Source organism: Sminthopsis crassicaudata, chromosome 3 (assembly GCF_048593235.1).
Source record: "Sminthopsis crassicaudata isolate SCR6 chromosome 3, ASM4859323v1, whole genome shotgun sequence".
In the NCBI taxonomy this organism is placed as follows: Eukaryota; Metazoa; Chordata; class Mammalia; order Dasyuromorphia; family Dasyuridae; genus Sminthopsis; species Sminthopsis crassicaudata.
In genome coordinates this window covers 529137525-529164750 of record NC_133619.1, presented here as the reverse complement: position 1 = coordinate 529164750, position 27226 = coordinate 529137525, and the positions used below count along the sequence as shown (strand labels likewise).

Here is a 27226-nt window from a genome sequence, read left to right as displayed (position 1 = left end):
ATGAATGGGAAAAGAAGAAGGTGAAGTTGGAGAGATTAAGTGATACTGAATCGCAAAGGGCAAAAGAAGGATCAAACTTTACTCAATATGTAAAAGAGACTATACTGAAGAGTGTTGGACAAAGATATTTCTTATGCCTTAGGAAGCTTAGTCTGCAATATGAGTGAGAGAATTGAGCAATAGAAAAAATAGTGCCAAAAAGACTCATAAGGTTAAAGAAATGTGCAGCATGAAAAATGTGGAAATATGCATAGAATAGCATATGTCTAACCTCTATTGATTGGATTACTTGGTGTATGGGGGGAAGGGAAGGAAGGGGAAAAAATGAGAACACAAGGTTTTTCAAGGGTGAATGTTAAAAATTATCTTTGCATGTATTTTGAAAAATAAAAAGTTATTATTAAAAAAAAAGATTAAAGAAACAATCCAGTTGAGTGGTAATAAAAGCTTGTATTAGGGAAGTGGCAGCAGGAGATGAAAAGAGATGAGTGAAGGTAGACATTATGGAAGTAAAGTCAGATAACAAGGGAGACTTGGATGAAATGGCATTTGTGATGACCATTTTGAATTATTTGAACAATCATATAGAAGAAATATTAGATATTTAGAACTAATGGATATAAGTTACGGTGAGAAACAAAGAGTGTTATAATAGCAAAATTGTTTAAAATATAATGGTAAGAGCTCCAAATATCAAAAGTATTCAGGAGTAGGAAATGAAATCTAGAGGTGCTTTTCTATTAGAAGATTTTGAGAAATAATCCTTGCCACAAAGAAAAATAAGAAATGTAAAACTGACATTATTTACCCAGTTTTAAAATGTACCTACCTGTACTAGGCTTGTTTCTTGTTCCTTGGACCTTCTGGGATTTTGGAGGAATGGGGAGTTTAGGAACACTTCTGTTACAGACAGGTGCTGCTAAAGGCATATGCAGGACCTGGATAAGAAAAACTTCACATTAAAGTATGCTCAAAATGTTCCACTACTCCATTTTTAGCCCCAAACAAATCAAAATGTTACCTGTCTGGGAGGAGCTGGAAAAGTATTTCCATTTTGTCCTACTACTGATACAGGAATCATTCCTACCATCCCTTGGAGCACAGGCTGGACTGGAGAGGCAATAATAATGGCAGATCCTAAAATTAAAAATAATAAAAGGGTTTTTTTTTTAAACTCATAATAAACAATCCTTATTAACACTCTGCAATTGATTCTATAAAATTATACTTCCTTCTGTCTTTCCTCTTGGAAACAGCCCAGAATAAATCTTAATTTAAAGGTGGCAAGTGGAGATGATAGGTACAAAATATATATCGTTCTTGTTTCCTTTCTTAACATTTTAGAAATTTTATTTTATCAGTGGAATATTCTCCCCTGCAATTCCTCTCTGATTTCATTAGTATCTGTAGCTGAAAAAAATTGTTACTTGGTGGCCAGATTTCTAGTGATGAGCTTTTATGAATTTTGCTAAACCTGTTATTGGAAAATATTTCAAGGCTTCTACTTGAAGCCTTTCCAGATCAGTCAGACATGAAAGAGTTTGTATTTGACTGACATAGGCTTTGAGAACTCACATTCACCTTCATGCCAAAGTAAGGCATCTTTATAGAACTTAAAAGTAGTTTTTGTACTGCTTTCATTTAAATCCTAAATGCCATAGGAACCATATTAACTAAATAAGATTTTAGAAATAGAGGACCAAATCATAATAATCCTCTTGGAGTTAAGTATAAAAGAAAATTTTATTTCCCTAGGTAGGTTATTACCATTGTTTTTGAACATGGTTCTGCTTAAGTTATCTGGGGAGTCAAACCACTGCTACCACCTTTCCTCAGACTTTCATGAAAAAAGGACCTTAACCCCTAGAGCCTGGGTAATAGCACTGCCACCCAAACCATCAGCCCATCTTTTGTCCTGGCCCTAATGGACTTCATCAAGGATAATGATCACACTGGAGAAAAGACTTGCCCTTTCTGCTGACCCACTACTATTAATGGAAAAGTAAGTGCAAGGATTGTTACAACAATGTTACCTCTAACCATCTTCCAATACAGGAATTATTCAAGGAAACAATCTCTGTGAAATAACCTAGTCACTACTTTTGTAGCTGCTATTGCTTCTGTCCTCTCAATAGTCACATAAATTAAAAACATGGAAAAGAAAGTGTTTTACCATCCTTTTTAAAGTCCTTGCTACTATGAAATAGTCTTAACTTTAGAAATGGTTTTCCCTATTAATGGAAATAACACTAAATAAGATGAATCATTACTTGCTTTGCTGAAGTACCCTATGAATCATATGGCTTGTCCAACTGATCTGCACCTTCCTTCCTATTAAAACAAGAGGAACTGGATACAGGGATTGTCTTGCTTGTCTATTTGTATCCCTAGTACTGAGCACAATACTTTGCACATAGGAAGCCCTTAGTAAATTTATTTATTCATTCCCACATTTTATTCACATGGGCAAAAAAAGCTTCCCAACCAATGAATGCAAAACCATCAACTTTAGTGGAAAAACAATAAAAACCAGTATGGTTTACTAAAATTTGTAAGAAGATATCACCATTGAATACAAAAGGAAACACACTTAATTATTCGGGGATTAATTAGTAGGCCATCATCTATACTTGGAATACCCAGACCCAATTGACACTTTGTGAACTCTACATTAAGTTCCCCAGATCTGATTCATTTTTTCAAAATCAATTCACGTTGTTCCTGCCTATTCCTGTATAAAGCCTTCTATCTCTGAAGTTCTGTTGCAATTAGACTCATTGCCATGTAAGTTTTTGCAACTATAGTTTCTCTAAGACCACATAAGCTCTCCAATGAGGGACCATGTCAAATTTTTTTTATTATTCCCCATAGCAAAGGATATTCCAATGTACAGATTTATAGTAGGAACTCATTAAATATATTAAAATATATTCATGACAATCTTTTGAGGATTTCACTTATTTATAAAGACAAAAACCTGAATGCATTCTAGAAAGATACCACCAAAATACTCTTAGAATTACCTTGTGAAAAATTAGGTGATACTGCCTGGTTCACTGCAAACATACTATTTGATCTTGGAGGAGTCTGTAATTGTTGTGGTGGTGGGGGCTGTGCAGCTATAGGTGCAGAATTGTTAGGTAACACTACAACATTAGATTGAGTGACACCTGTTCCCAAGGTTGTTGGATCAGTCACACAGGTAGCTATCAGAATATTATTGGAATTGCCAAAAGTTGTGCTTGTTGCTGGCATCAACTGTATAAATCCTCCATCCTGAGATACACTTGGTGTGATGGCTGTTGAAAATCCACTGCAATCATCATTCTGTATGTTATTTGTTATAGTGTCTTTAGGTTTGAGCACTAAAAGGCTCTGTTCTACTAATGTTGAGTCGCCTACTTTTTCAGCAGATAAAACAGTATTTGAAGTTTCTTCTGAAGTCAAACATTTAACTAATCCTACATTTTTGACTGGTGATTTTGCTGGAGAAGATAAGATTATAGTAGGCAAGTTTTCCCCAGTGATGCTGGAAACAGCATTGTTTAGCTCTGTATCTGTTGAGACAAATGGGTCATCACTTATGATAATTTTGAGTGATACTATGTTTGATGGATCTACTTCTGTTGAGGAATCTTTAGAATGTTCATATTCACCAGTACTCTGAGGTTCAGTATTAATCTCTCCTACTGAAGAACACAGGGATTCCGAGGGAACAGAATGACTATATTCTGTAGGATTACTCTCAGTGGACATTATTTCAATCTCTCTACATTCAACACTTTTGCTAGGGGATAGAAGCACACCACCACCATCTTCTTTTACAGAAGATGATGGTTCTTGTGATTCCAATGCTATTTCCTCTGAGTTAGAGGGCTCTGACGGCAAATCATTACCTTCCAAATGATGTGAATCCACAAAAGATTGACTACTAGATGGTTTGCTGGAAGTGACAGATTCTTCAAGAGGGCCCTCTACTTTGTGTTGATCAGACAAATTTAAACCTGAACTGTGAACAGAACCAAGTAAGACTGTATTGTTTGAAGAATCATCTAGGCAATCAGAAGACTGATGTGATGCAATGGGCAAAATATTGTTTGTTTCAATTTTATTCTGCTGCATTTCACTACAATCGGGTGACTTGGAGCTATGAAAAATAGTTTTAAGTTTTACAGAATCACTGGGACTTCCACAACACTGGCTATTTTGAGATGATTTTCCAGTTAATGAAATATTTGGTAAAAAATGGTTTGAATTTTTCCCGTGGCTTGTTAAATTTTCATTGCTTTCTGCTACTTCATCAAGGGAAGCAAATGAAGCCAGAGGCAAATTAGACTGATCAGGATGTAGTTCAGATGTATTTGGGGTATTAGTCACTGATGAGTCCTTTCCAATTTCCAAAGCCATTTCATTTTCATTAGATAGTTGATTTGTGTACAATTCTGTACATTGTTCATTGCATTCAGGACCAGAATTTCCTCTTTGGTTAAAGTCATTCAAATTAGGCACAGATTCAAAGGTGATTTCAAGGTTACACCTTTGTTCAGGAGCAACACAGGAGGGTGCTTTAAATGTTTCTTTCTGTAGGGCAGATCCCATTGGGGCACACTGTTCTTGGGTTTCCTGTTTCTTAAGATGATCATCACCACTGCCATCCTTCAAGGCACATGATGCTTCTTCAGTATGATAGTCTGTACAAAATGTAGGCTCAACAGAATGGTCATCTGCAAAACAATATAGGATGGCTTAGATTATCATAAAGTAAGGGGAAGAGGCTTTGTTCACTATATATATAAATAATTTTATTAATTAAGTTATCATCTTTTTCTCACCAGTATACACCTTAAGAAACTGTTTTGTTCTAAAACTCTTATGAATATCTTTCTATCTTTACCAATCACAATTCTAACTTTTATCAACTAACAGGATAAAAAAGTATTAAAATTCTACCAGGGAAAGAGAGACTTACCATCTGATAACTGTCATGTATCAATGTATCAAATATTGGTCCTAGTCATATGCAATGTAAGTATGTTTACAGGTTACTTATATAAGATTCAGTACCCTACCAGCCAAATTACACTTTGCTTAGCTTAAGTTTATTAAAACACAAAATAATATGTTTTGCTTTGATTTTGTTTTTAAAGTTCTTTTAAAAACTCTTACTGGCCAAGAAAAGCTTTAAGAAGTTTTGAGTATTAATAACTAGAAGACTTGCCCCTACTTATTCCAAGACTTTTCTTTCTCTTTGTCATAACTCTTTTCTTTTCTCTTATCTCTCCCTTGTTCAATTTTTTCCAGTTTAGCTATTTCCTTATAATGAACTTTTTTCTATGATTCTCTTTTCCTCCTTCCCATCTTTAAAATCTTTCAGATTAGCAGTTGTAATCACTTATATTACTGAAAACCCTTCAGAACCAGGGAAACAAAAGTGGTAATTTCTATAATCATCAAGTATTTATCAAAAAATCTAATTTCTGTGCTTTTTTACAATGAAAACTAAAAATTTCCATGAAATTTGGATCAGTCTCAGACTTCTAGAAGAAATAACACTGAAATTGACAAACAAAAAGTATACATAGTAAGCAGAATTTAAAAACTTGGAATATATGAGTAGCCCATCATAATATTTGCATTATACTAATATATGTACTAAAGTAAGGTACATAATAGAGTTTAGAAAATAGAACTAAATAGATTCTTTGGAAAAAGAAGCAGTGTGGATTTTGTATTTAGGATATTCACACAAGGTCAAGAGCAGTAAATTTTTCTCTGATGTGAGAAAATATTCTAAAGGAAATAGGAAACAGATAAATAGTCTGATTAAGGGAGGCAGGGAATGTAGCAAAAATGGCTTTGTATATTAAGGAAGAAACTTCTCATACTATAGTATAATGGAAAGAGCAGAAACAAAGATTCAGAAAATGAATTATAGTTTTGTTTATCTTATTAATTGTATAACTGTCAAGTTAATTCATCTAGCTCTGAGCTTCAGTTTTCCATTTGGGTGGATGAGATAATTTCTAGATAATTTCCTGTAAACTCTGAAAATCTATGATATAATGACAACAAAACTAAGGAACTGGAAATAAGTATACTCAGAAAAATTGAGGAGAGGGTTGGAATATAGATAAATAAGAGAAATAAAAGTCTAAGAAAAAATTTTGACAAAAAATATTGATGAAAATTTGAAATTAAGCAATAAAAATCTGGGAAGCCATTATAAGGTTTTAAGGAAGGTGGTATAAACAAAATAAAAAGATAATTTCTGCAGCATTGATAAGTTAAGAGAATGTATTAGATGGATGGATTCTAAGCAGAAATCTGACTCAATTTTAACTAGTTACTTGTTATATGCTTACTAGGAAATACTGTTCATAGACTGAGTTTGGTGGCATAGCCATAAGGACAAGATTGGCTATGGGAAGTAGCATAAAGTTATAGTGAAAAGAAATCTAATTAATATTTAGTAAAAATCCAGAAACTAGTAATTTCAGACAGATTTCAGACATGAGAAGCTGATATTGAGAGAGTTCAATCATTTTATGCTTAAAATAGTTTCTGTGGAACTAGGTGCAGTATTTTCCTCTGCAAAAGAGGGCATCAAAGGGACAAAAACAATTTATTTACACTATCATTGGTACATAAACTTCTATATTAAATGACATATAAATTAGAGATTTTAAAAACTAAGAATTAAAATCTGGATTGAGAATACTAATAAAGATACTTACTAGATTGTTCAGTTCCAAAAGTGTTTCCAACTGCTAGATTAGTTTCCTCTACTAGCACATTCTGATTGGCTTCCAAATGCTGACTAGAAATGCCTTGTGATACACTCTTATTATTCTTTGCTTTACCTTTTCAAAATAGGAAAACAGTTATATATAATTTAATCTTGAGTAAACAGACAAACATTAGAAAGAATGGAACAATTTATGCTGCTTTAGAAAAGAAGTAAATTCAAACTTCAGTTGCACAAGTTGCTTTTTAAATTACTTATGGTATTTCATGTAAATTCATGCATTTCCTCCAAAATGGCAAGAAACTTGAAAGAAAAAAATGAAATCTTTCGTTACTTTTGTACAACTTGATATTGCTTAAAAAAGAGCTGGGCAAATGACAGGATTTCAACAAGTACTAGACAAAATTTTCTACAATAGTTTAAGAAAAAGCTTTGACTTAAAATGAACTTGTTTTAGCTGAAGTTCCTTTAGTTTAGAGATCATGATTAAAATGTACAGAATTTGTTGAAATGTAAGGAAAAGCTTATCTAAGATAATGTGAGAAGATACTAACTATTGATATTTCTTAAAGCACTGGAAAAAAAATCTAAGTAACTAAAGCAAAACAAAAACAAAACAAACAAAACAAAGACTAATTAATTGCCTGAAATGTTTTACCATAATCAAATAGATCAAAAAGGGCCTGAAATGCAGGATCTGACTCTGTTTGCTCCAAGATATCCTGTATAGCTTCTTCAGACATATGGATTTCACTCTGGAAAGATTAAAAATACAATAATTACAAGTCTAATGAAAATGAATATAGCAACAAAAAATCAGTTAAGAGTTGCTGAAAAACTAATGTATTCAAAAACATGTAGAATATAACATACTTTTACATCTCAGCCCACGCTTAAACTGTGGAAATGACAATATCATTGAGAAGGACAGAAAGATAAAACATATATTCAGTGCTTAATTCATTAAGGGAACAGCTTTCCCTCAACTTTTCTTCTCATATGACATAATTTCCCCTGCATCAATCACCTACTCTTTTCCCACTGTTTCTCTTAATATTATACTTTCATTCTTTTGTGTGGTAGAACATCTGTTTTCAAAGAGACCAAATCTTATTCTGAATTTTAAAGTAATGTGCACAAAAGGTACAATGTGATATGAATATATCTATATTTTATTCTTGAAATGACAGCCATAAGAACACTAATGCTTATTGTGTGCTAAGAATTAGAGATATAAGTATAAGCAATAGCTATACTTTCTTTTACAAGACACTGCTAAGTTTTATCAAATATTAAAGCACTATTAGTCAAGGTAATAAATGGCATACACTTTCAAATCAGATGCTAGCCTTTGAAAGAAAACTTTTAAAAATGAAATCATTACTCTGACACAAATCTTAATAGGTATTGATTAATTTTTAGAGCCTAGAAATATTCCCAAAGTTCTCAAAAAACTTGGTATTGGTATTTACTGTATCTTAAACTATTTCCTACTTTTAGGTCGTTCTCCAGAGAGGTTGCTCCTCTGAACTGGTTAATATCGCATGTATGCCACACACTTGGAAAATAAACAGACCCTCTTACTTTGTCACAATGCTTGTACTATTAAGCATACTTTAACTTCACTTCCATGTATTCAGTCATTCGACATGAAAAAAAGTGGTGAGATTTAAAAAACAAAAAACAAATAAACATCCCACAGTTATTTTCAAGGTTGTTGAAGAGAAAATATACCACTAGTCTAAAGAACCAGTTCTGAAATAACAATGTGGATAAAATTAAAGGTCTAATAATTCATAGATTAATAAATAAATTTATACAGAAACCTGTAAGAATCAGTGCAAACATAAAGAACATTTTATACTCTCTCTCATCTATATTTGTACGTGCCTGAAGTCCCAGGATTTCATCAATTGAAGCTTCTTGTTCAGTAGGATTGCTATCTGCTTGCTTGGGTACTTGAGCAATGTTACTGTCACTGGAACCAACATAAGACATATTTTAAGCACAAATATTTTATAATGTGTAAGATATAGTTTGATATTTTGATTTATGTCTTACCTAATCAAGAATTTGTTAATATTTTCTGCAAGTTTCTCTTGTAGAGATTTGTTGCTTAGTATTTTTTCTCTGGCATTTTCAATAACCATTTGCTGAAAAAAGCAAATGTTAAAAATTATTAAAAGGCCATAAAAAAGAAATTTTATAATAATTTTAATAGAATTACCTGATGTTAACTAAACAGTCAACCTTTGGAATGAGACCGAGTTAGTGGTAAATACTTCCCAATGAATTTGGTTTAGGAAGCAGCTCTGTCAACCTTTCTTCCCATATGAGACAATTTCCCCTTCATCAGTCACCTATTTTCCCATTTTTTTCTCTTAATAGTATACTTTCGTTATATTGAAAGTTTTCAAAGAGACCAAGTCTCATTCTGAATTTTATAATAATGTACACATAAGGTGCACTGTGATATGAATACATGTATATTTTGATATTGAAATGATAGCTATATGACCAGAAAAGCTTTGGAACAGTGGATTTCCACAACAGGAAAATAAATGCTACTAGTTACTTAACAGAGAACTTAATTCTATTATCATTATGAATAATTAAGATGTATTACGTCACATAGTTAATCTAAGAACTTAGTGTTATAACATTTAATATGTATGGGAATGCCTGCCATCTAGGGGAGGGGGTGCAGGGAAGGAGAAAAATTAGGAACAAAAGGGAGTACAAGGGATAATGTTGTAAATAACTACCTATGCACATGTACTGTCAAAAAATGTTGTAATTATAAAATTAATAGAAAAAAAAAAAGAACTTAGTGTCACTTGTTTTCAGATTTCTGTCCAAATTATAACAATGGTTGTTATTCATGATAAAGATTGTTTTTTTTTTTTTTTTTTTTGAAAGGACATACTAACCATAATGGCTGAAATAATTATCACAAGAAATGAGTTTTTAACCAGAATTTTAGTTTATTAGATTTATTTAGATTATTAAATATCTAATAATGTTTTCATCAATAAAGACTGTATTTAATTATAATATCTTCTACTAATATTACATAAAGATTAAAAGAAGAGTTGAATGAATATAATGCTTTGGAATTAAGGTTCACTTACTTTTTCTACTGTAAATGCATTTGGATCTTGAAAATTTCTAACTGTGGACTGAGGTCCAGAAAAAGTGATGTTTTTTCTTTGAGATTCACTGAAACATATAAAAAAAAAGACTTTTATTAAGTTTGGTAATGCCTTTCTACAAACTTTAATAGAACAAATAAGTTATTATTTTTGTTTTCATCATCATTATTATTAATCTAATGCCTCGTTGTAGCTTTTCATGGTTATGGCAAGAAAATACAAGATCAGATATATCCCTAGAAGGGTTTTCAGAAGTTTATGACAGGTTGGCTGTATGTTACCTGATGACTTGAGAAAAAGGCCTAATCACCAAGTTAGTTACCCTCCAAGTTAGCAACAAATTGTTCCTTCTTAAAGACCTACTTCTAAAAGTCTTTTTGTCTTGGGGTTGCTGTTTTTGATGAAGGCAAAGTATTCAGCTTGGAAGAGATACAGCTATAATCAGGCCAGCACTCTGCAGCATATATTGCCTTCCTCAATCTCACATCCTGCCTGTCTCTTCTTACATTCAGTCTATTAAATACCAATGTTTGCTGTGAGGATACATTCATGAAGTTTTACTGAATTTAGGTAAATGGAATATAGTATTGGTATTGAGATCATTAGTTGCACAAATCTTCAGTAGTTAAGTGACTCCATTCTAACTCCATTCCTTTCAAGGACTCCCTGCCATGACCAGAGTAGTCTGTGTCTACTCTAGAATTAAAGTCATCCAGAATTATAAGCTTGTCTTTTTTTAGCACATGGATGATAAGCATATACAAATCTTTATAAAAGTTTTCTTTGACCTCATCAGAGTTCTTCATGGTGGAAGATAAGCACTGAATGGTATTTTACCACAAGTGGAAATTTCACTGTTATAAGTCTATAGTTCACTCCTTTTGGAAGGCATATGAATTGTTTAGTTTAGATTGCAAAACCAACACCATCTTCATGAGAACTCCATAGACTATGTACCAACAGGATAGTTTATCCACTTCTAAGAAGGTAGCATTCAATTCCATTGAAAGTAAAGTACAATCAAAACTTAAAGAGATGCAGGATTCTTGGTTTAGTAAGAAGGAAGATGAAATTCAGCTTTATGTTGATAGTAACAATGCAAAGTGCTTGTATGATAAATTGAAGATTATTTTTGGACCAAAGTCTTATAGTACATCTCAACTACTCATTCTGGATAGAGGCACACTGATTAGTGTTAAGGACACGATCCTAGAGAAACGTATTGAACACTTCTATAGTGTTCTCATTAATCAATGCTGAAGCCAAAATATGCTATTACCTCAGGTTGAAATCAGTCATTTCCTAGCTGAATGGTTTTAAAAAACTGAAGGGTTTTGAATGCCATTAAGCTACTTTCATGTGGTAAAGCATCTGATGCTGATTCTATTCCAGCAGAGATTTATAAGGTGGAGTCCATTGTTCATAAAAAAACTGACTAAAATTTTCCAGATTATATGGCAAGAGGAGGTTATACTCTTGGATTTAAAGGATGCCTCCACTCCACACCTCTAAAAAAGGTAATCACAGTAGAGTCTTTTAGTCATTGCTGGCAAGATTCTTGAGAGAGTCCTCCTTAATAAATTGACTCTATACCTAGAAAAAGGTCATCTACTTTAGAGCCAGTGTGGCTTCTGAAGGGACCAAGGAACAATTGATATGTTTTTTGCTGCCCAACAACCCTAGGAGAAATGTCAGAAACAACACAAGTCTATATACAACATTTGTAGATCTGACCAAGGCCTCTAATACTATCAAATGTGAGAGCTTATGGGAAATTATGGTAAAATTTGGTTGTTCAGAGAGGTTTATCAATATAATACATTAATTTCATGATGGTATACTTGCCAAGGTTCTGGAAAACGGACAATGCTTCCAAGCTTTCCCAGTCACTAATAGAGTAAAACAAAGCTGTGTGTTTGCTCCCATGTTTAGCATGACATTTTCAGCCACAATGTCAAATGCCTTCAATGATAAACATGACATAAAAATCAGCTACCATACTGATGCAAATTCTTGAATTTGGAAAAGCCACAAGCCAAGTGGGAGCACTGATACATAATTTTTTGCTTGCAGATGACTGTAGAGGCTTGCAGCTTCTAAAGCTGACATACAATAAATTAAGGATTCTCTGCTGCATGTACTAATTTTGGCCTAACAATTAACAACAAGAAAACATAGGTACACCAGCATCACACCATCCATATGTGAAATCACCAATTATATCAAATGGAAAAGTTCTGAATGCTGTGGATAAGTTCACTTACTTTGGCAGTATACTTTCCAGCAATGTACACACTGATAATGAGATTGACACACATGTTGCCAGAGCTAGTTCAGTGTTTGAAAGACTCCAAGGTAAAGTATGGGAGAGGAGAGAAAGTAGACTAATTACCAACTAAAGGTCTACAGAGCTGATGTGCTGACCTCATTGTTGTATGCCTGTGAAACCTAAACAGTGTATCAGCACCATTCTAGGAAGCTGAATTGCTTCTATTTGAATTGTCTTAGGAAGATTCTGAAGATCACTTGGCAGGATATATATCAGACACTGAGATGTTTTCTTGAACTTTATAAATTGCCAAACATTCAAAATCTACTGCAACTCCTTTGGGCTGGCCATATTGTTCAAATGAACGCATGCCACAAAGCGCTAACAAGGTGGTCAGAAGAGACAGTATAAGGACACTTTCAAGGTCTCTCTTAAGAACTTTAGAATCACTTGTATGACATGGGAGATCCTAGTACAGGATCACCCAGAATGACATACCCTATAAGCAAAGCAGAATTGAAGTAGCTCAAAGAAACACAAAATGCACAAAGTTAGAGAATCCATCTCAAATGTTCATAAGGACTACTTGTGTCTAACCTGTGGCAGAGCATTGAGCTTGTATTGGTCTGACCAAGTAGTTGGTCACAGTAACTTGACTATAACATAGTGATGTTACTTGCCAACCAATCAACCAAGGGAAATGTATCTTTCAAAGCATCCCAAATGTAGAATAAAATGCTAGAAGCAAACTGCAGAAGCCGAGAAAGCAGTATATCAGTAAAGTCAGTAAACTAATAAAAAACACAACAAATGTTTATTAGCTGTCTGTTTTGCAAAGTGCTAAGTACTAGATAGATACAAAGTTTAGTCAAAAAAAATTGCCTGTACTCAAGAAGCTTATAGTTTAATATAATAAATTAAAACAGAAATGTCCTGCACCAGTAGAAATAGTTGTAACAAAGCAGGATTTAGAGATTCTAAAATATGCTAAAGCCAACAGGAAAACCTGAAACACTTGTCTATGTCTGTTAAACTATACATTCACATAAAACCCAAACCATGTATTAAAGAGGAAACGTAGCAAAAGAAAGTCCCTGTGTAGTATATTTTTATGTTACCTTTTTACTGACATCAAAACTTTCTAAATATTACTAATATGTAGTGACAAAATAACCCTTATTTTAAAATTGACAAAAAAGATAATCAAAAATCACTGATTTGCAGAGGCAGAGCCAAGATAGTAAAGGTAGTTATTCACTCAACACCTACCAAATTCTCCTCCAAACAAATTAAACTAACATCTCAAAAGGAATTCTGGAGTGACAAAACAACAAAAGGATTGGGCAAAGCAATATTCTAGCCCAAGACAACTTAGAAGGTTGGCAGGAAAGGTCTATCTCAGTTGAGTAAGACAGGAGTTTAGTCCAATGCATAGTACACTGAATAAGTAGCAGTGCTCATGTCCAGAATTTCTGTGCAAGACAGTCAGTAGTGTGTGATAGATAACTAGTGCAAGTCAATAGCAGGCCTTGGGACTGATTGAATCAGTGGCAGTAGCTTCTGGAGCTAGTAGCCCACAGATGGTAAAGGGAATGGACAAATGGTCAGAAAGAGAGTACAAGGGACCCTCTGATGGCACTGGGGGCAGAACTTTGTTGCATTGTTTATAGTCAGTTCCAGAAGCAGTCCCAGGGCAAGGAGGAGCACTACCTTATTAGAGTTTCTGGCCATAAGGGAGTAGGGATTCTAGTCACAGCTCAAGGATAGAAAACAGTACTTGTAGTTGCTTACAGACTAGACCACATGACAGGAGAACAGTAATGACATTTTTCCTTACATCATAATACCTTGGAAGAACAAAAAACTTCAAGACTTCACCCCCAGAACTAGCTCTGAAAAAAAAAAAAAAAGCAATGGGAAAACCTGATGATTGCTTACCTTCCTACACAGAAAGATATCATTATTAGGTCATTTAGGAGATATATACAGAGAGGATATGGGTGAGTTAATCATGATGAAATGGCAAATTAATTAACAAACAAAAACTGAGTTGTGAAAAAGAGGGATATACCAAAAAAGAGGGAAGGGAGAAGTAGAATAGAACATAAAAGTTACATGATGTAGGAAAAGTGGGGAAAAGAAGGATTGATGAGCAATGCTTGAACTTTACTCTGATTCAAATTGGCTAAAAGAAGGAAAAACTTATATACTCAGTTGGATAGAGAAATCTAGGATAGAGGGAAATACAGTCATCATAACTGTGAATGTGAATGGGATGAACTCACCTAAAAAGTGGAAACAGATAGCAGAATGTATTAAAAACCAGGATGACAATATATTGTTTATTAAGAAAGACATTTGAAGCAGAGACACATACAGAGTAAGGTAAGAAGATGGAACAAAATCTATTATGCTTCAGCTGAAGTTAAAAAAAAAAAAAAAAAAAAAAAAAGCAAGGGTAGTAACTATGGTCTCAGGCAAAGCAAAAAAGAAAATAAACCTAACTAAAAAGGATAAGCATGGAAACTACTAGGTGCTAAAAGGTATTATACACAATAAAGTAACACTAAACACATATACAGTACCTAGAATCTTAGTTAAATGGGTTACAGGAAAAGACAGACAATAAAACTCCATTATGGGAGGACCACAACTTTTCCCTCATAGAATCAGATAGATCTAAGCACAAAATAAAGAAAAAGAAGTTAAGAAGATGAATAGAATTTTCTCACTGGCACATGGCATCCATACAAAAGTCAGTTAGTGAAAAAAATCAATTAGAGTATGAAAACCTCACAATCAAATGCAGAAAAAGCTTAAATAGTAATTATATCCTCAGATCAAAGTGCCATAAAAATAATATTTAATCAATGAGAAAATATACCAAAATTTATGATCAGTCAAATCAGTATTAAGGGGAAATTTTATATCCAACTACTCACATCAATAAAAAAGAGAAAGAAGAGATCAATGAATTGGGCGGATAACCAAAAACAAAAGGGAACAAACTAAAAATGCCCAATTAAATACCAAATTGAAAATTTTGATTATCAAAGGAGACATTAATAAAACTGAAAGTAAAAAATCCATTGAACTAATAAAACTTTTTTTTTTTTAATGAAAAGCAAACAATAAAATTAACAATATCAGAAATGAAAATGGTGAATTTCCTACCAACGCAGAGGATATTAAAGCAATTATTAAGAGCTATTGTGCCTAATTACATGCCAAAAACCTGATAATCTTAGTAAAATGGATGAATATTTAAAAAAAATATAAGTTGTCTAAATTAACAAAAGAGGAAGTAGAATAGTTAATCTTATCTAGAAAAAGAAATTTAACATTCCATCATCTGCTCCCTAAGTAAAAATTCCTAGAAGTAGAGGATTAACAACTAATTCTACAAAATATTTAAAGAACAATTAATTCTAATACTACATAAACCATTTGGAAAAATAGCTGAAAAGAAGTGCTACCAAATTCTTTGTGACACAAACAGTACTGATACCTGAATCAGGAAAAGCAAAAAGACAAGAATTATAGACCAATTCCCCTAATGAATACTGATATAAATATTTTAACAGCAAGGAGATCACAGCAATATATCCCAAAGATCACATTATGATCATGGAGGGATTTTTGCCATGAAGGAAGGGCTGGTTCAATATTTCAAAAACTACTGACCATATTAATAACAAAACCACCAAAAATTATCTAGAGATGCAGAGAAAATTTTTGACAAAATATCACACTCATTCTAATTTGTTTTTTTTAGTAACATCAGAAAGCATAGGAATGGAATAGTATCTCTCTAAAGTTGTCAGCAAGGATCATCTGTAATGAGTATAAGCTAGACCTTTTCCAATAAGGTCTGCGTAAAGCAAGGATTCCTATCATCACCACTATTATGCTAGCTATAGCAATAAGAGAAGGGGAAAAAAAAACAAAAAACTGAAGGAGTTCAAATAGGTAACGAAGATATAAAATTATCACTCTTGACAGATGATATGATGGTATATTTAAAGAATCCTAGAGAATGAACTAAAAAACTAGGTGAAATATTTAACAACTTCAGTAAAGTTGCATGATGTAAAAAATAAAATCACATAAATCATCAGCATTTTAATATATTACTAACAAAACGCAATAGCAAAAGATAAATAGAGAAATTCCATTTACTTTAACTATGAACAATAAAAATAGACTTGGGAGTCTATCTGTCAAGGCAAACCCAGGAACTATATGAATAAAATTACTTTTTTTATATGAAAAACACTTTTCATATAGTCAGAGCAGCAATTGGAATATCAATAGCTCATAAGTATTAAGGACCATTCCTAGGTGAAAGGGCAGGTCAATTCTCTGAGAGCCTGTGCAAGTCAATTGTATAAGAGCCTCTGCAGCTATGGATTGTGACACTTGAGAGAGTTTTGCAGGGCAGCTTTTACTGACACAGGTATTACTTGTGGTCTGGGAATGAATTAAATTAGAGGCAGAGGGAAGAGGAGAGAGGTCAGACAATGCAACAACCTCTCAGTGGGGAGGTCAGAGAACAGCAACTGCCTCTCACTCTCCATGTATCATCATCATCTGCTCACAAGAAGTGATAATTCCAGGTACAGGTGTCTGGATTCTGGAAACCACAAGAGCAGCAGACAACACATGAGGAATCCAAGCCAATACGATAAAAATAATTCTATCTAAATTAATCTCTTCAATGATATATAAATAAAAAATTAGAAAAACCAGAAAAAAAAATTGCAACAAAATTCACCTGAAAGAACAAATGTTCAAAATATCATGGGAATCAATGGAAAAAAAAAAAAAAAAAAAAAAAAAAAAGTGAAAAAAGGTGGTTTAACAGTATCAGTTTTCAAACTTTTATAAATTGGTAATTATAAAAACTATATGGTACCATCAAAGAAGTAGAGTGGTAGATCAGTGGAATAGATTAGCTGCACAAGACTCAATAGTAAATGACCACAGTAACCTAGTGTTTGCTAAACCTAAATGACCCCAGCTTTTGGAACAAGAAGTTACTAAATGACAAAAACAGCTGGAAAAACTGAAAACAAAACAAAACAAAAAAAAAAAAAAAACAAACAAAACAAAACACAGTACTGCAGAAAGTAGGTGTGGACCAATGCCTCACAAAATCTGTCAAATGTTGAAAGGATATCAAATAGGTACTTTTCAGATGAAGAAAGCAAATATATCTTTAGTCAAAAGGGGAAAAAATTGATCTAAATCACTATTAAAGAAAGTAAATAAAAACAATTCTGAAGTATATCAATTATCAGTTTGGCTAATAATATAATAGAAAAGGAAAATGACAAATGCTGGAGATATGGGTATATTGGGACACTAATGCATTAGTAGCAGAGTTGTAAATTGATACAATCATTCCATAGAACAATTTGGAACTATGCCTAAGAGTATAAAACTATGCATCTCTTTTGACCTAACAATGTCATTACATGGTTTGTATCCCAAAGACATTTAAACAAAAAAAGGGAAAAGGGCCTACATGAGCAAAATATTTACATCTTTTTGCAGTAGGAAAGAACTGAAAATTGAGGGGATTGACCATCAACTGGAGAATGGCTGAATAAGTTGTGGTTTATGATTGTGATGGAATACTATTGTGCTATGAGTGATAAGCAGGATGCTTTCAGAAAAACTTACATAAATTGATGCAAAGTGAAGTGAATAGAAACAGAAGAAAATTGTAGAGTAACAGCAATTGTGAGTGATTTGGCTATTTCCAGCAATACAAAGCTCTAACACATTTCTGAAGCATCAATGATGAAAAATGCTATCCATCTTCAGAGAAAAAACTGATAGAAATGGAATGCAGACTGAAGCAGATTAAAAAAAAATTATTATTATTTAAAATGTTTTCTTTCACATGAATAATATGGAAATATATTCACACAATTGACATGCATAACACCTATCATACTGTTTGCCTTCTCAATGATGAGGATGGGACAAAGATAGTGTCAGAGAATCTGGAACTCAAACTTTAAAAAAAATAAAGTTAATTATTTTTACATATAATTGAGAAAATAATAAAATATCTAAATTTTTAAAAACCATTGACTTGCTAAAAATCAAAACAAAAAAGGAGGGAAAACTACTGACTTTCAATCTATGATTCCACAAATTACTCCAAATATATTCAACTAATGAATATGATTCAGAACTTCAATTAAAGTCCTATTCTATAAATTCTACAGGTTTTATCATGCCCTAAGACTTTAAGTATATGGCTAGTGAAACAACGCATGTCATCAATTAAGTTTGGAGAGACTCATCAACAAAAACAGTGATGAATATATTCTTTTTTAATCAAAGGATCATCAGAATGTAGCAGGATTTTTTCCCAATCATCAAGATGCTTTTTGTTCTACTATCTAATTGGATAGGGACATGGATCCTAGGAATATAATGCTTTATTCAACCCTAAACATAATACAATCTATTTATCATTGTCTTTCTAATAAAGAGGCTTGGGAAGTTGGCCCAGTCCTCCTTGTATATTCAGGATGCAATTATCTTAGCACAGTGTCTCCTTTTTGTTTTAGATATAAGTGCCTCATCTTATAAAAAAAAAAAAAGAAAAAGAAAAATAGTACCTACCTTTTTCGTCTTCCAGGAGACATTAAGCTGGAATGAATTTTTCGTTCTTGAGGTACAGGCACTACAATCTGTAAAGAATCTGTAGCTAGGAAAAAAATACAAAGAGTCCCATTCAATACTGAAAGTAATCATTAAAAATCCAGTAAGTTGCATAATATAAAAATTTGAGCTTCAAGGATAAATGATACTATAGAAATGAAGCATTAATTTAAAGTTTGATTACCTTGAATATTAAGAATTTCTCTTCTGCTATTGGACAGACAGAAATGTAGGAAAGAATAATGTTGTTTTACATAGAAAAGAAATATGTAGGGAGATTTACAAATGAGATGATTCATATATATTTTAAACCAATTTTCTTCATCTCAAACTGGACCTAGGTTCCCCCCCCCCCCAGGTTTTCCTTAACTGCAAGTTCTGCTTCTCTCTCCTTTTCCCATATTCTTTATTAAATGGCATTATTTTTTCATTAAGGCAAAAATTAAAATAAATCATTTTAGTTATAAAGTTCTAAGGAAAGATTATCAATTATTGTTATTGGAGAGAAAATTGCATACAGCTTCAGCTAGCTAGCAAATTCAAAATGAATACACTATTCTTGATAATTCACCTGCATAATTGATGCTATCTAATTGTACTATTTATGTCTTCTATGCCAAACATCTCTTTATAAAGGGCATTAGTAAGATTTATTATTTTTTACATAACAGATAGATTATTTTCGACTTTATTTTCACATATGGTAGTTAAAAACTACAATCAGAACTTCAATTAAAGTCCTCTTCTATAAATTCTACCCATGATAACCACCAAGTAATTTTATTTTATTTAATCTTTTTTTTAAATTTTAAACATTTTAATAGCTTATTTTCAAAATACATACAAAAAGTTTTCAACATTCACCCTTGCAAAACCTTGTGTTCCAAATTTTTCTCCCATCCCTCTCCCCTAGTTAGCAAGTAATTCAATATAGATTAAACATGTGCAATTCTTCTAAACATATTTCCACATTTATCATGCTGCACAAGAAAAATCAGATCAAAAAGAAAAAAAAAAAAAAAAAAAAAAAAGGAAAAAAAAGCAAGCAAACCACAATAAAAAAAAAAGGTGAAAATACAATGTTGTGATCCACATTCAGGCCCCCTGGTCCTATTTCTAGATGTAGATGGCTTTCCATCACAAATATATTGGAATTGGCCTGAATCACCTCATAACATGTCGAAAAGAGCTAAATCCATCAGTTAATCATTACATAGCAAGTTGTAATTTTCAAAAAATGATTTAGGTATTTACACACAGAGAATAATGAGACCAGAACTGTATCAATGATAGTAAACAAAATATTGAAACTCACTGGTAATGTTGTCAGGAGGCTGCGAAACAAAAGCAGAACTTGTTCGAAACTGAGTTGTATTTTGATTCATTGGTCTGATGACCTGTGTAGCTGCCAAAGGAGTTGAAGGATATTGTCCCGTCTGATAAGGCAGAGATGAGAGCTCTGAGTTGATGGTAACTGCCTGAGATGCAAACTTGCGCTGTCGTTTCATCTCTGCAATTCCACTTCTTGTACGTGCTAAAAAGATGAATGTTTTAAAAATATAAATGATAGCCTACAGGTAATAACCTTAAAACTTAATAAAACAATGGCTTAGGAAATGTAAAAAATATATATTATCTAATACAGTACATCTGAAGTCATGGGGAGAAAAGCACATCTATCTACTTGTTTTATGTTATAATGCAGAGACAAACAAATGTAATTCTATCCTGTTTAGTTTAGGTTTCTATTGTAACTTTTTTTTTCATATTAATTCCAACAAAACCTTTCTTATATTATGAGATTCAGTTTAAATCAGTAATTAATAATTTAGTGTTTACTGTGTATGCTGAACTGTACTCACTCAGTGTGGCTGAGATATAAAGTTCAGATATCATATTGTTCCCACCATTAATAGTAGGGAGGTGTTATATATAAACAAAGACTAACAGAAATATTACATATTTTTATGACTAACAGAAATATTACATATTTTTATTAGAGATGTCCGACTGGGATAAAGTAAGATATGAGTATTGAATAAGGATATTAGTCAATGAAGAGGAGTGTGTTATACAAATTTGGCTTAAAAGGATAAGAGATTTGAGAGGTAGAAGGATAGGAAAGACAACCCATGGAAACATTATGAACCCAAAGGTACAGAAGTTGTTGAGTGAACACAACTTATGGGGAATTCGAAGTAGTTCTCTTTTATTAGAGGGAAGTATAAGATAAATGTATAGAAGCAGTGAAGTAATAATTTAAGGAGATTCTTGAGTGCCAGGCAAAAGAGTTTCCACTTTACTCACTGGGTAAAAGGGAGATGTCACTAAAGGAATTTAAGCAAAAAAAGTAATAATTCTACCTATAAGTCTAGAAGCAGGCATACAAATAAATAGTAGTACTAGGTTATGAACAATGGGACTAATAGGAAAGGGTGGGTTGATCATTTTGATAAAACTCCCTGGATTTAGAAACTTTTGATTTAAATTATTAAAAAAAAAAAAAAAAAAACCCAAAAACCTTGAATTTAAAATATCAAATAACAAAGAGCAATTTAATACACAGAGCAGAATACAAAAAAAATAAACTTTATAAGAAACCATGAATCTCCATTTCATACTGCTTATTTACAAACTTTTGATATTTAAAGGTATGGGAGAGTGAAGAATGAAAATTTTATTTCATTTACTGTTAAATGTGGCAAGCAGGAAACAAATAATAAAATGTTTGTGTATGTGTGTATCTGCATATACATATTTAACATTTTAAATGAAAATATTACATTCAAAATACTTTATCCATTTTCCTAATATAATCTGGCTCACTGTCCATGGACAGTTGTTCTGTAGTGAAAAGAATGACCAGATAATCAGTCATAATTAAGAGTGCTCTGCTCAGCATTTGTTTGAACTTACTGTAAAAGCTGAATACGAACCTCTCTGATTAGCAGCAAACCCTGGGGAACTCTGCATGCTCCTACCAAATACAATGAAGTGGTTATCAAAAAAAACTTAGCAAATGTTCCATGTATACATGACATTTTGGTTTAAGTACAGTTACACTTGAAATAAAGGTCTAGCCAAAAAAGTGATTACATCTGTCTCTTGCATATTCTGTGGGGCAGGAAAATTTGACAGAATGTATAAATTTAATTTTAATTTAAAAAACTAAAGATGAGGTATAGCTGCTGCTTACATTTTAGATTTACTTTAGGATTTCTAAAAAAAGTGTCACACAGAAAAAGTGTTTTCAAATAAATTCCTTCTTTTATACCATGCTATTCTTTGATGTCTTTGTGGGGGTGAAGGAAAGTGGGCAATGGGGCATGAGAAGAGTTGTGTAAGGGTTTGGAATGGAAACCTGAATATATGACTCTCTTGGGTTTATTTTCATCTATAGATTCAGGATGCTTGTATTATTACTTCTCACAGAACTGTTACAAGGAAAGTGTTTTAAGGATCTTACAGTGTTATAAACATGTGACTTATAGAGTGGGGACACTGCCCCAATGAGCTCTGAAATTTTCATGATGTACAATAAGAAAAATTTGTGTTAGCATCCACAAATAAAAGCTAAATCATTTCCTTATTTTATCAAATGAATAAAAAGCTGAAATCAATAAAGCCAATATAACCTGTATTTTGCCAGGTAGATATAAAAGACCAACTAGTTAAATAAATTCAACCTATCCCACATGAAGAGGCTTTTTTCTATAATTCTGTGTCATTTGAAACAAGCCATGAACTAAAAAGTCTTATCCTATTTGGTAAGAAGCCTGTAGTTCTGTATCTATATTATTTCTCTAGCTGAAACTGAGTATTCCATTCAAGTCTTGACATTTGCCAGAGAGGGCTCTCCACATTTTTTGTAACTTAGGAAAAGGTAAGTATCTTATATATGAAAGAATAAAATAACCAAAGGTGCCCTTGGGCATATGAAATATTTCTCCACAAAGATGGCAAAATGATGATGATGATAAAATAATAACAATAATAAATAAAAACATTCTTCTGATTTCAAAAAAGGAAAGGTATCCTGGCATAGTAGATGATAGGGAGTTAGAAGATTTAATTTTTGCTAGTGCCTACGTAAGTCTATGGGCAACTATGGGAAAGCCTTTGATTCTTAATGCCTGGATTTTCTCAACTGTCAAAAAAGTTATCATTCTAGACCTAAAGTTCATTTTAGCTTAAAATTTTCCTAGTAAATTAAATTAAAAAGCCATATCTTTAAATGAAAGTTACAGAAATTAATATCCCTATGTTTTAGTATACCAGATCCTCTCTTTGAACAATTCTATAAAAGCTGTACTATATAGGTTTCATTGACATTAAGACCTGAACTGATTTTACTTTTGGAATTATTAAGCATTTCATGATCCTATGTTTGTTACCTGATTTGAGAAAGTGTATGGTCTAATTTCTTCCATAGAGATGACATCATTGCTGGGACATCATTTGTTGTTTCTAAAATATAGGAGAAACATTCCTTAATTAAGTCTCTAAAAGACAATTCAATTTTCAGTTTGAATATAAGTCAAGAGTTTTAAAATAAGTAAACAAAATGTCTAGTTTCTGCTTTGATAATATCATGAAAAGTAACTCAAAAGAAAAGCCAGCTTTAGGGATGACTGCAAAGTTATGTTGAATTTATTTTATGACACACTTAAAAGACTGGTCTTTTCCATAAAGTTGTAATGTTTCCAAAAACAAAACTAATAAAATTCTCAGCTTATGTAAAAGAAATTATCTTAATGTTTTTGGATGCTTCATGTATTAGGCTTAACTACAGTTGGAAACTTATGTAGCGCTTCGTATACATTATCCCATTTGATCTTCACAATAATTTTATAAAGCAAGGTAATGTTATTAACCTCTTTTTCTGGATGAGAAAACTTAAGCTTACTGAGCAGTGACTTGCCCAGGCTCACAAAGTTGTTAAGAGCCTAAAGCAGTAGTTCTTTTGAATTGAGGTTTTCCTTATTCTAAATTTAGTGAACTTGTCATTATGTTATATCCTGTCTCTTTTAAAAAATAAATTAAATAAAAAAGTTATAAGCATTTAAGAGAAAGAGGGACTAGATTTGTGATTTCATTGGTATAAGAAACTCCCCAGATTGGACACTGCCTAAATTAATGTAGGCTGACATCTTTTCTATAAGATATTGACTTAAAAGAGTTGATGGGAGACCAGATCTTGAATACTTCCCATAACATTCTGGTTTCTAGGCTTATTTCTCCTCTCAGAGGAGAAACCCCCCCCAAAAAAAAATATATAAAAATTTTCTTTCCCAAATCTTTATCTAGTTAGCTTAAGTTCCACAGGTTACTGCAAGATATAAATTGCTATTTCAGGATACTGATTAAGGTAAACAGCCTAGAATTTATATTCTGGAGAACTGAACTAAAATCTCCTTGAGGTCCTCACTCTCTGTAGGATGAGTTGACCAAATTATAGAAGCAAATTAAAATTTTTGTTTTAAAATTAAAAAAAAAAAAAAAAAAAAAATCAAGGGGCATGTAGGTGGCATAGTACATAGAGTACCAGCCCTTAAGTCAGGAGGACCTGAGTTCAAATCTGGGCTCAGATACTTAACACTTCCTAGTTGTGTGACCCTAGATAAGTCACTTGATCCCAAATGCCTCAGGAGAAAAAAAAAAATCAATCAATGACCTACTTTAACACATTTTTTCATCATGCAGAATTTCCCTTCATAGCTTATCAAGCAAATTACTGTTCCACCCCCTTCAGGTTTTTTTGCCTTTTTTTTTTTGTAAGGTAATTGGGGTTAAGTGACTTGCCCAAGGTCACAAAGCTAGAAAGTATTCAGCCTCTGAGACCCCAGTTGAATTCAGGTCCTCCTGACTTCAGTTCAGGGCTGGTGCTCTATTCACTACTCAGCAGTTGTTGTTGTTTTTAATTGAAATATATTATTTATTTATTTGGACTTGAATTGTGATTTCATTGATATAAGGAACTTCAAGGAATAAACTTCCTGTACCAATGCAGACAGGATCACATGCAACTTAATAGTTTTTTAAAGAACTGCTTGGAACACTGAAAGATTAAAGGAGTTACTCAGAGTCATACAATCAGTTGATGTTAAGATTCAAGACTTGGTTCAGGTCTTCCTGATTCCTGATTCTAGCTGTCTATCCACTGTGCCAGGCAAAATAAATGACTTTTAATAAAGCAAATACTCTGCAAACAGAAGAAATTCTAAACTTTTCCATTCATTCAAAATTCCTACCTTTTGCTTTCATAGTTACATATTCATTCAAAATTGTTGTCAAATTTTTTCCAAATAAAGACTGGAAAGGAAAAAAAAAGATTAGTTTATTATCATTGTTAAGACATATCAGCACTAATAATCTTTCATACTTCCATAACATTCACCCAGATTATTATATTAAAATGTAGGAGTGCTGGCCAGCTTTTAGGGAAAAAAAAACAAATAAGGCTTATGGAAAAACCAAATCCAGGTGAATCTAAAGAAGAGGCCCCCTAAGGGCCATTTTCTAACTATGGGAGTCTGATCTGGAGTTAAGAATGCTAATTTATGACCCGATAATAAGAAGAGCTCCAGACAAAACAATTGCTCAAAATTGGTACTTTGTCCTTTTATTATGGGTATTTTTAATTCACCTACAACTATATCCCAGGCAATTAAATATAAGAATGGAAAAAGTGAGTAAGGGTTACTTTTGGAATGCTTTCCAATGAAATCTTACTTTTACAAGAAGTATTCTTTAATCTATCTTAGTTCTAGTGACTTGCCTATGTTGGTTATTTCCCATTTATTTTGTATATAGTTTGTGCATAGTTTCTTGTATAACTCTATCCTACCATTAGATTGTAATACACAGGGACTATTTTTTGACTTTCTTTGTATTTTCAGTGCTTAGCAAAGTTACTGGCACACAGTAAGTGCTTAATAAATGCTTACTGAAAGATGATAAATCTTGGAAAGATTTAGGCTAGAAAATGACTTGGACATAGAATATGAAATGAAAATGTTTCTGGTAGATTTATAACTAAAATGCAGTTTTACCATGTAATAAACAAATATATACAAAGTAAAAACAAGATTAAATTTTTGGATAGGGAGAGCACACACAAGAAGTTGGGAGGAAAAACATTAGGTAAAAGCTTTATGTAGGAAATAGAATGTGAGTTGAACTTTTCAATGCAAGTTGAAAATTTCAAGATGAAACAAACAAACAAAAGCATTCAATAATTCCAAGAGGCAGAATCGAGAAAGGAGTGAATTCTAGGCATGTATAGTAATCAGGATGTGCAAGGCACAGAAAAAAGTAATTAATTGTTTTGTGTGAGGAACAAGGAAGAGGTGATTTTTGACCAGTGATGAGACTAAAGAATGTGTCATAGATATGACTAAAAAAGTAGGTTAGATTCATGTTGTGAAGGGATTTAAATGCCTCAAAGAGGTATTTATATTTTATCCAAGAGGCAAAGGTTAAATTCACTGGTCCTTATTCAAAAGGGGAAGGGAGGTTTCACATGGTTAAACCTACACTTTAGCAGATGTACTGATCAGTTAGGAGGCTATTATAATAATATGAGATGGAAAGGATAAGGATCTGAACTAAGATGGTTTCCATGTGAACAGAGAAAAGGCTGTTTTAAGAAATGTGGAATGGAATTGATAAGTTTTGGTTACAGACTGGCTATAAAGGTTGAGGGAGCATGGGGATTTGAGAATGACTTCAAAGTTGTGAATTTTAGAGAATGAAATAGTGGATTTTCTGAAAGGAGAAGGTTATTAGAAAAAAGATAATGAGATCTGTTTAAATGTCTAGAGCTAGATACACAGAATTGGGAGTCACCCTCATAACAATAATTGCTCTAGTGGGAACTGATAAAAGTAATTAAAAGAGTTTAGAGACCAGGGTGCCTATGACAGAGTCTTGGAAGAAGCATACCCAGTTAAGAAGCAAGATATAGATTATTATTCAGTAAGTGATTGGTTGAACCAAGAGAAAGCAGTATTTTAAAAAAGACTCAAGAGAAAGTATCCAAAAAGTGAAGGGGATTAAGATGTCAAATCCTACAAAGAAATAAAAAAGGATGAAGACTGACAAAAGGATATCTATCATGTTATAATTAAGAGGTTATTGGCAATGTGAGACATGGTAGTTGAGTAAGTAATAATTTAGGAAGTCAGATTGCAAGGGGTTGAAAATTAGAGGAAAGAAAATTGAGACTCAGAATCCATTTGGCTTTTTCTAGAAGTCTGACTATAAAAGGAAAAGAATGTTATAAATGATAACTTAAGGAGATGGCAAAAGGAAGATTTTTCCTTTGTTTTACACATATTTGAGTCAGTAGAAAATGAGCAAGTATGTAAGGAAAAATAT

The 27226-nt window shown here is 32.6% G+C and overlaps 1 protein-coding gene across 2 annotated transcripts in view; it reads right to left on the bottom strand.

Annotated features, from left to right (window-relative positions):
* NPAT (nuclear protein, coactivator of histone transcription) overlaps positions 1-27226 on the bottom strand; it is a 52138-nt gene that overhangs the window by 9395 nt on the left and 15517 nt on the right. Inside the window, exons 3-15 of one of the 2 annotated variants that reach the window (XM_074304332.1) lie at positions 25099-25159; positions 23242-23314; positions 21784-21824; positions 20163-20381; positions 18809-18893; positions 9877-9964; positions 8807-8898; positions 8636-8723; positions 7404-7500; positions 6735-6860; positions 3024-4724; positions 1022-1137; positions 830-938 (exon numbers count right to left, since the gene is read on the bottom strand). In XM_074304332.1, the coding sequence (XP_074160433.1) occupies positions 830-938; positions 1022-1137; positions 3024-4724; positions 6735-6860; positions 7404-7500; positions 8636-8723; positions 8807-8898; positions 9877-9964; positions 18809-18893; positions 20163-20381; positions 21784-21824; positions 23242-23314; positions 25099-25159 (2896 nt within the window). Of the gene's footprint in view, positions 1-829; positions 939-1021; positions 1138-3023; positions 4725-6734; positions 6861-7403; positions 7501-8635; positions 8724-8806; positions 8899-9876; positions 9965-18808; positions 18894-20162; positions 20382-21763; positions 21825-23241; positions 23315-25098; positions 25160-27226 lie in introns of both variants that reach the window. The other variant, XM_074304331.1, reaches the window with a different exon arrangement.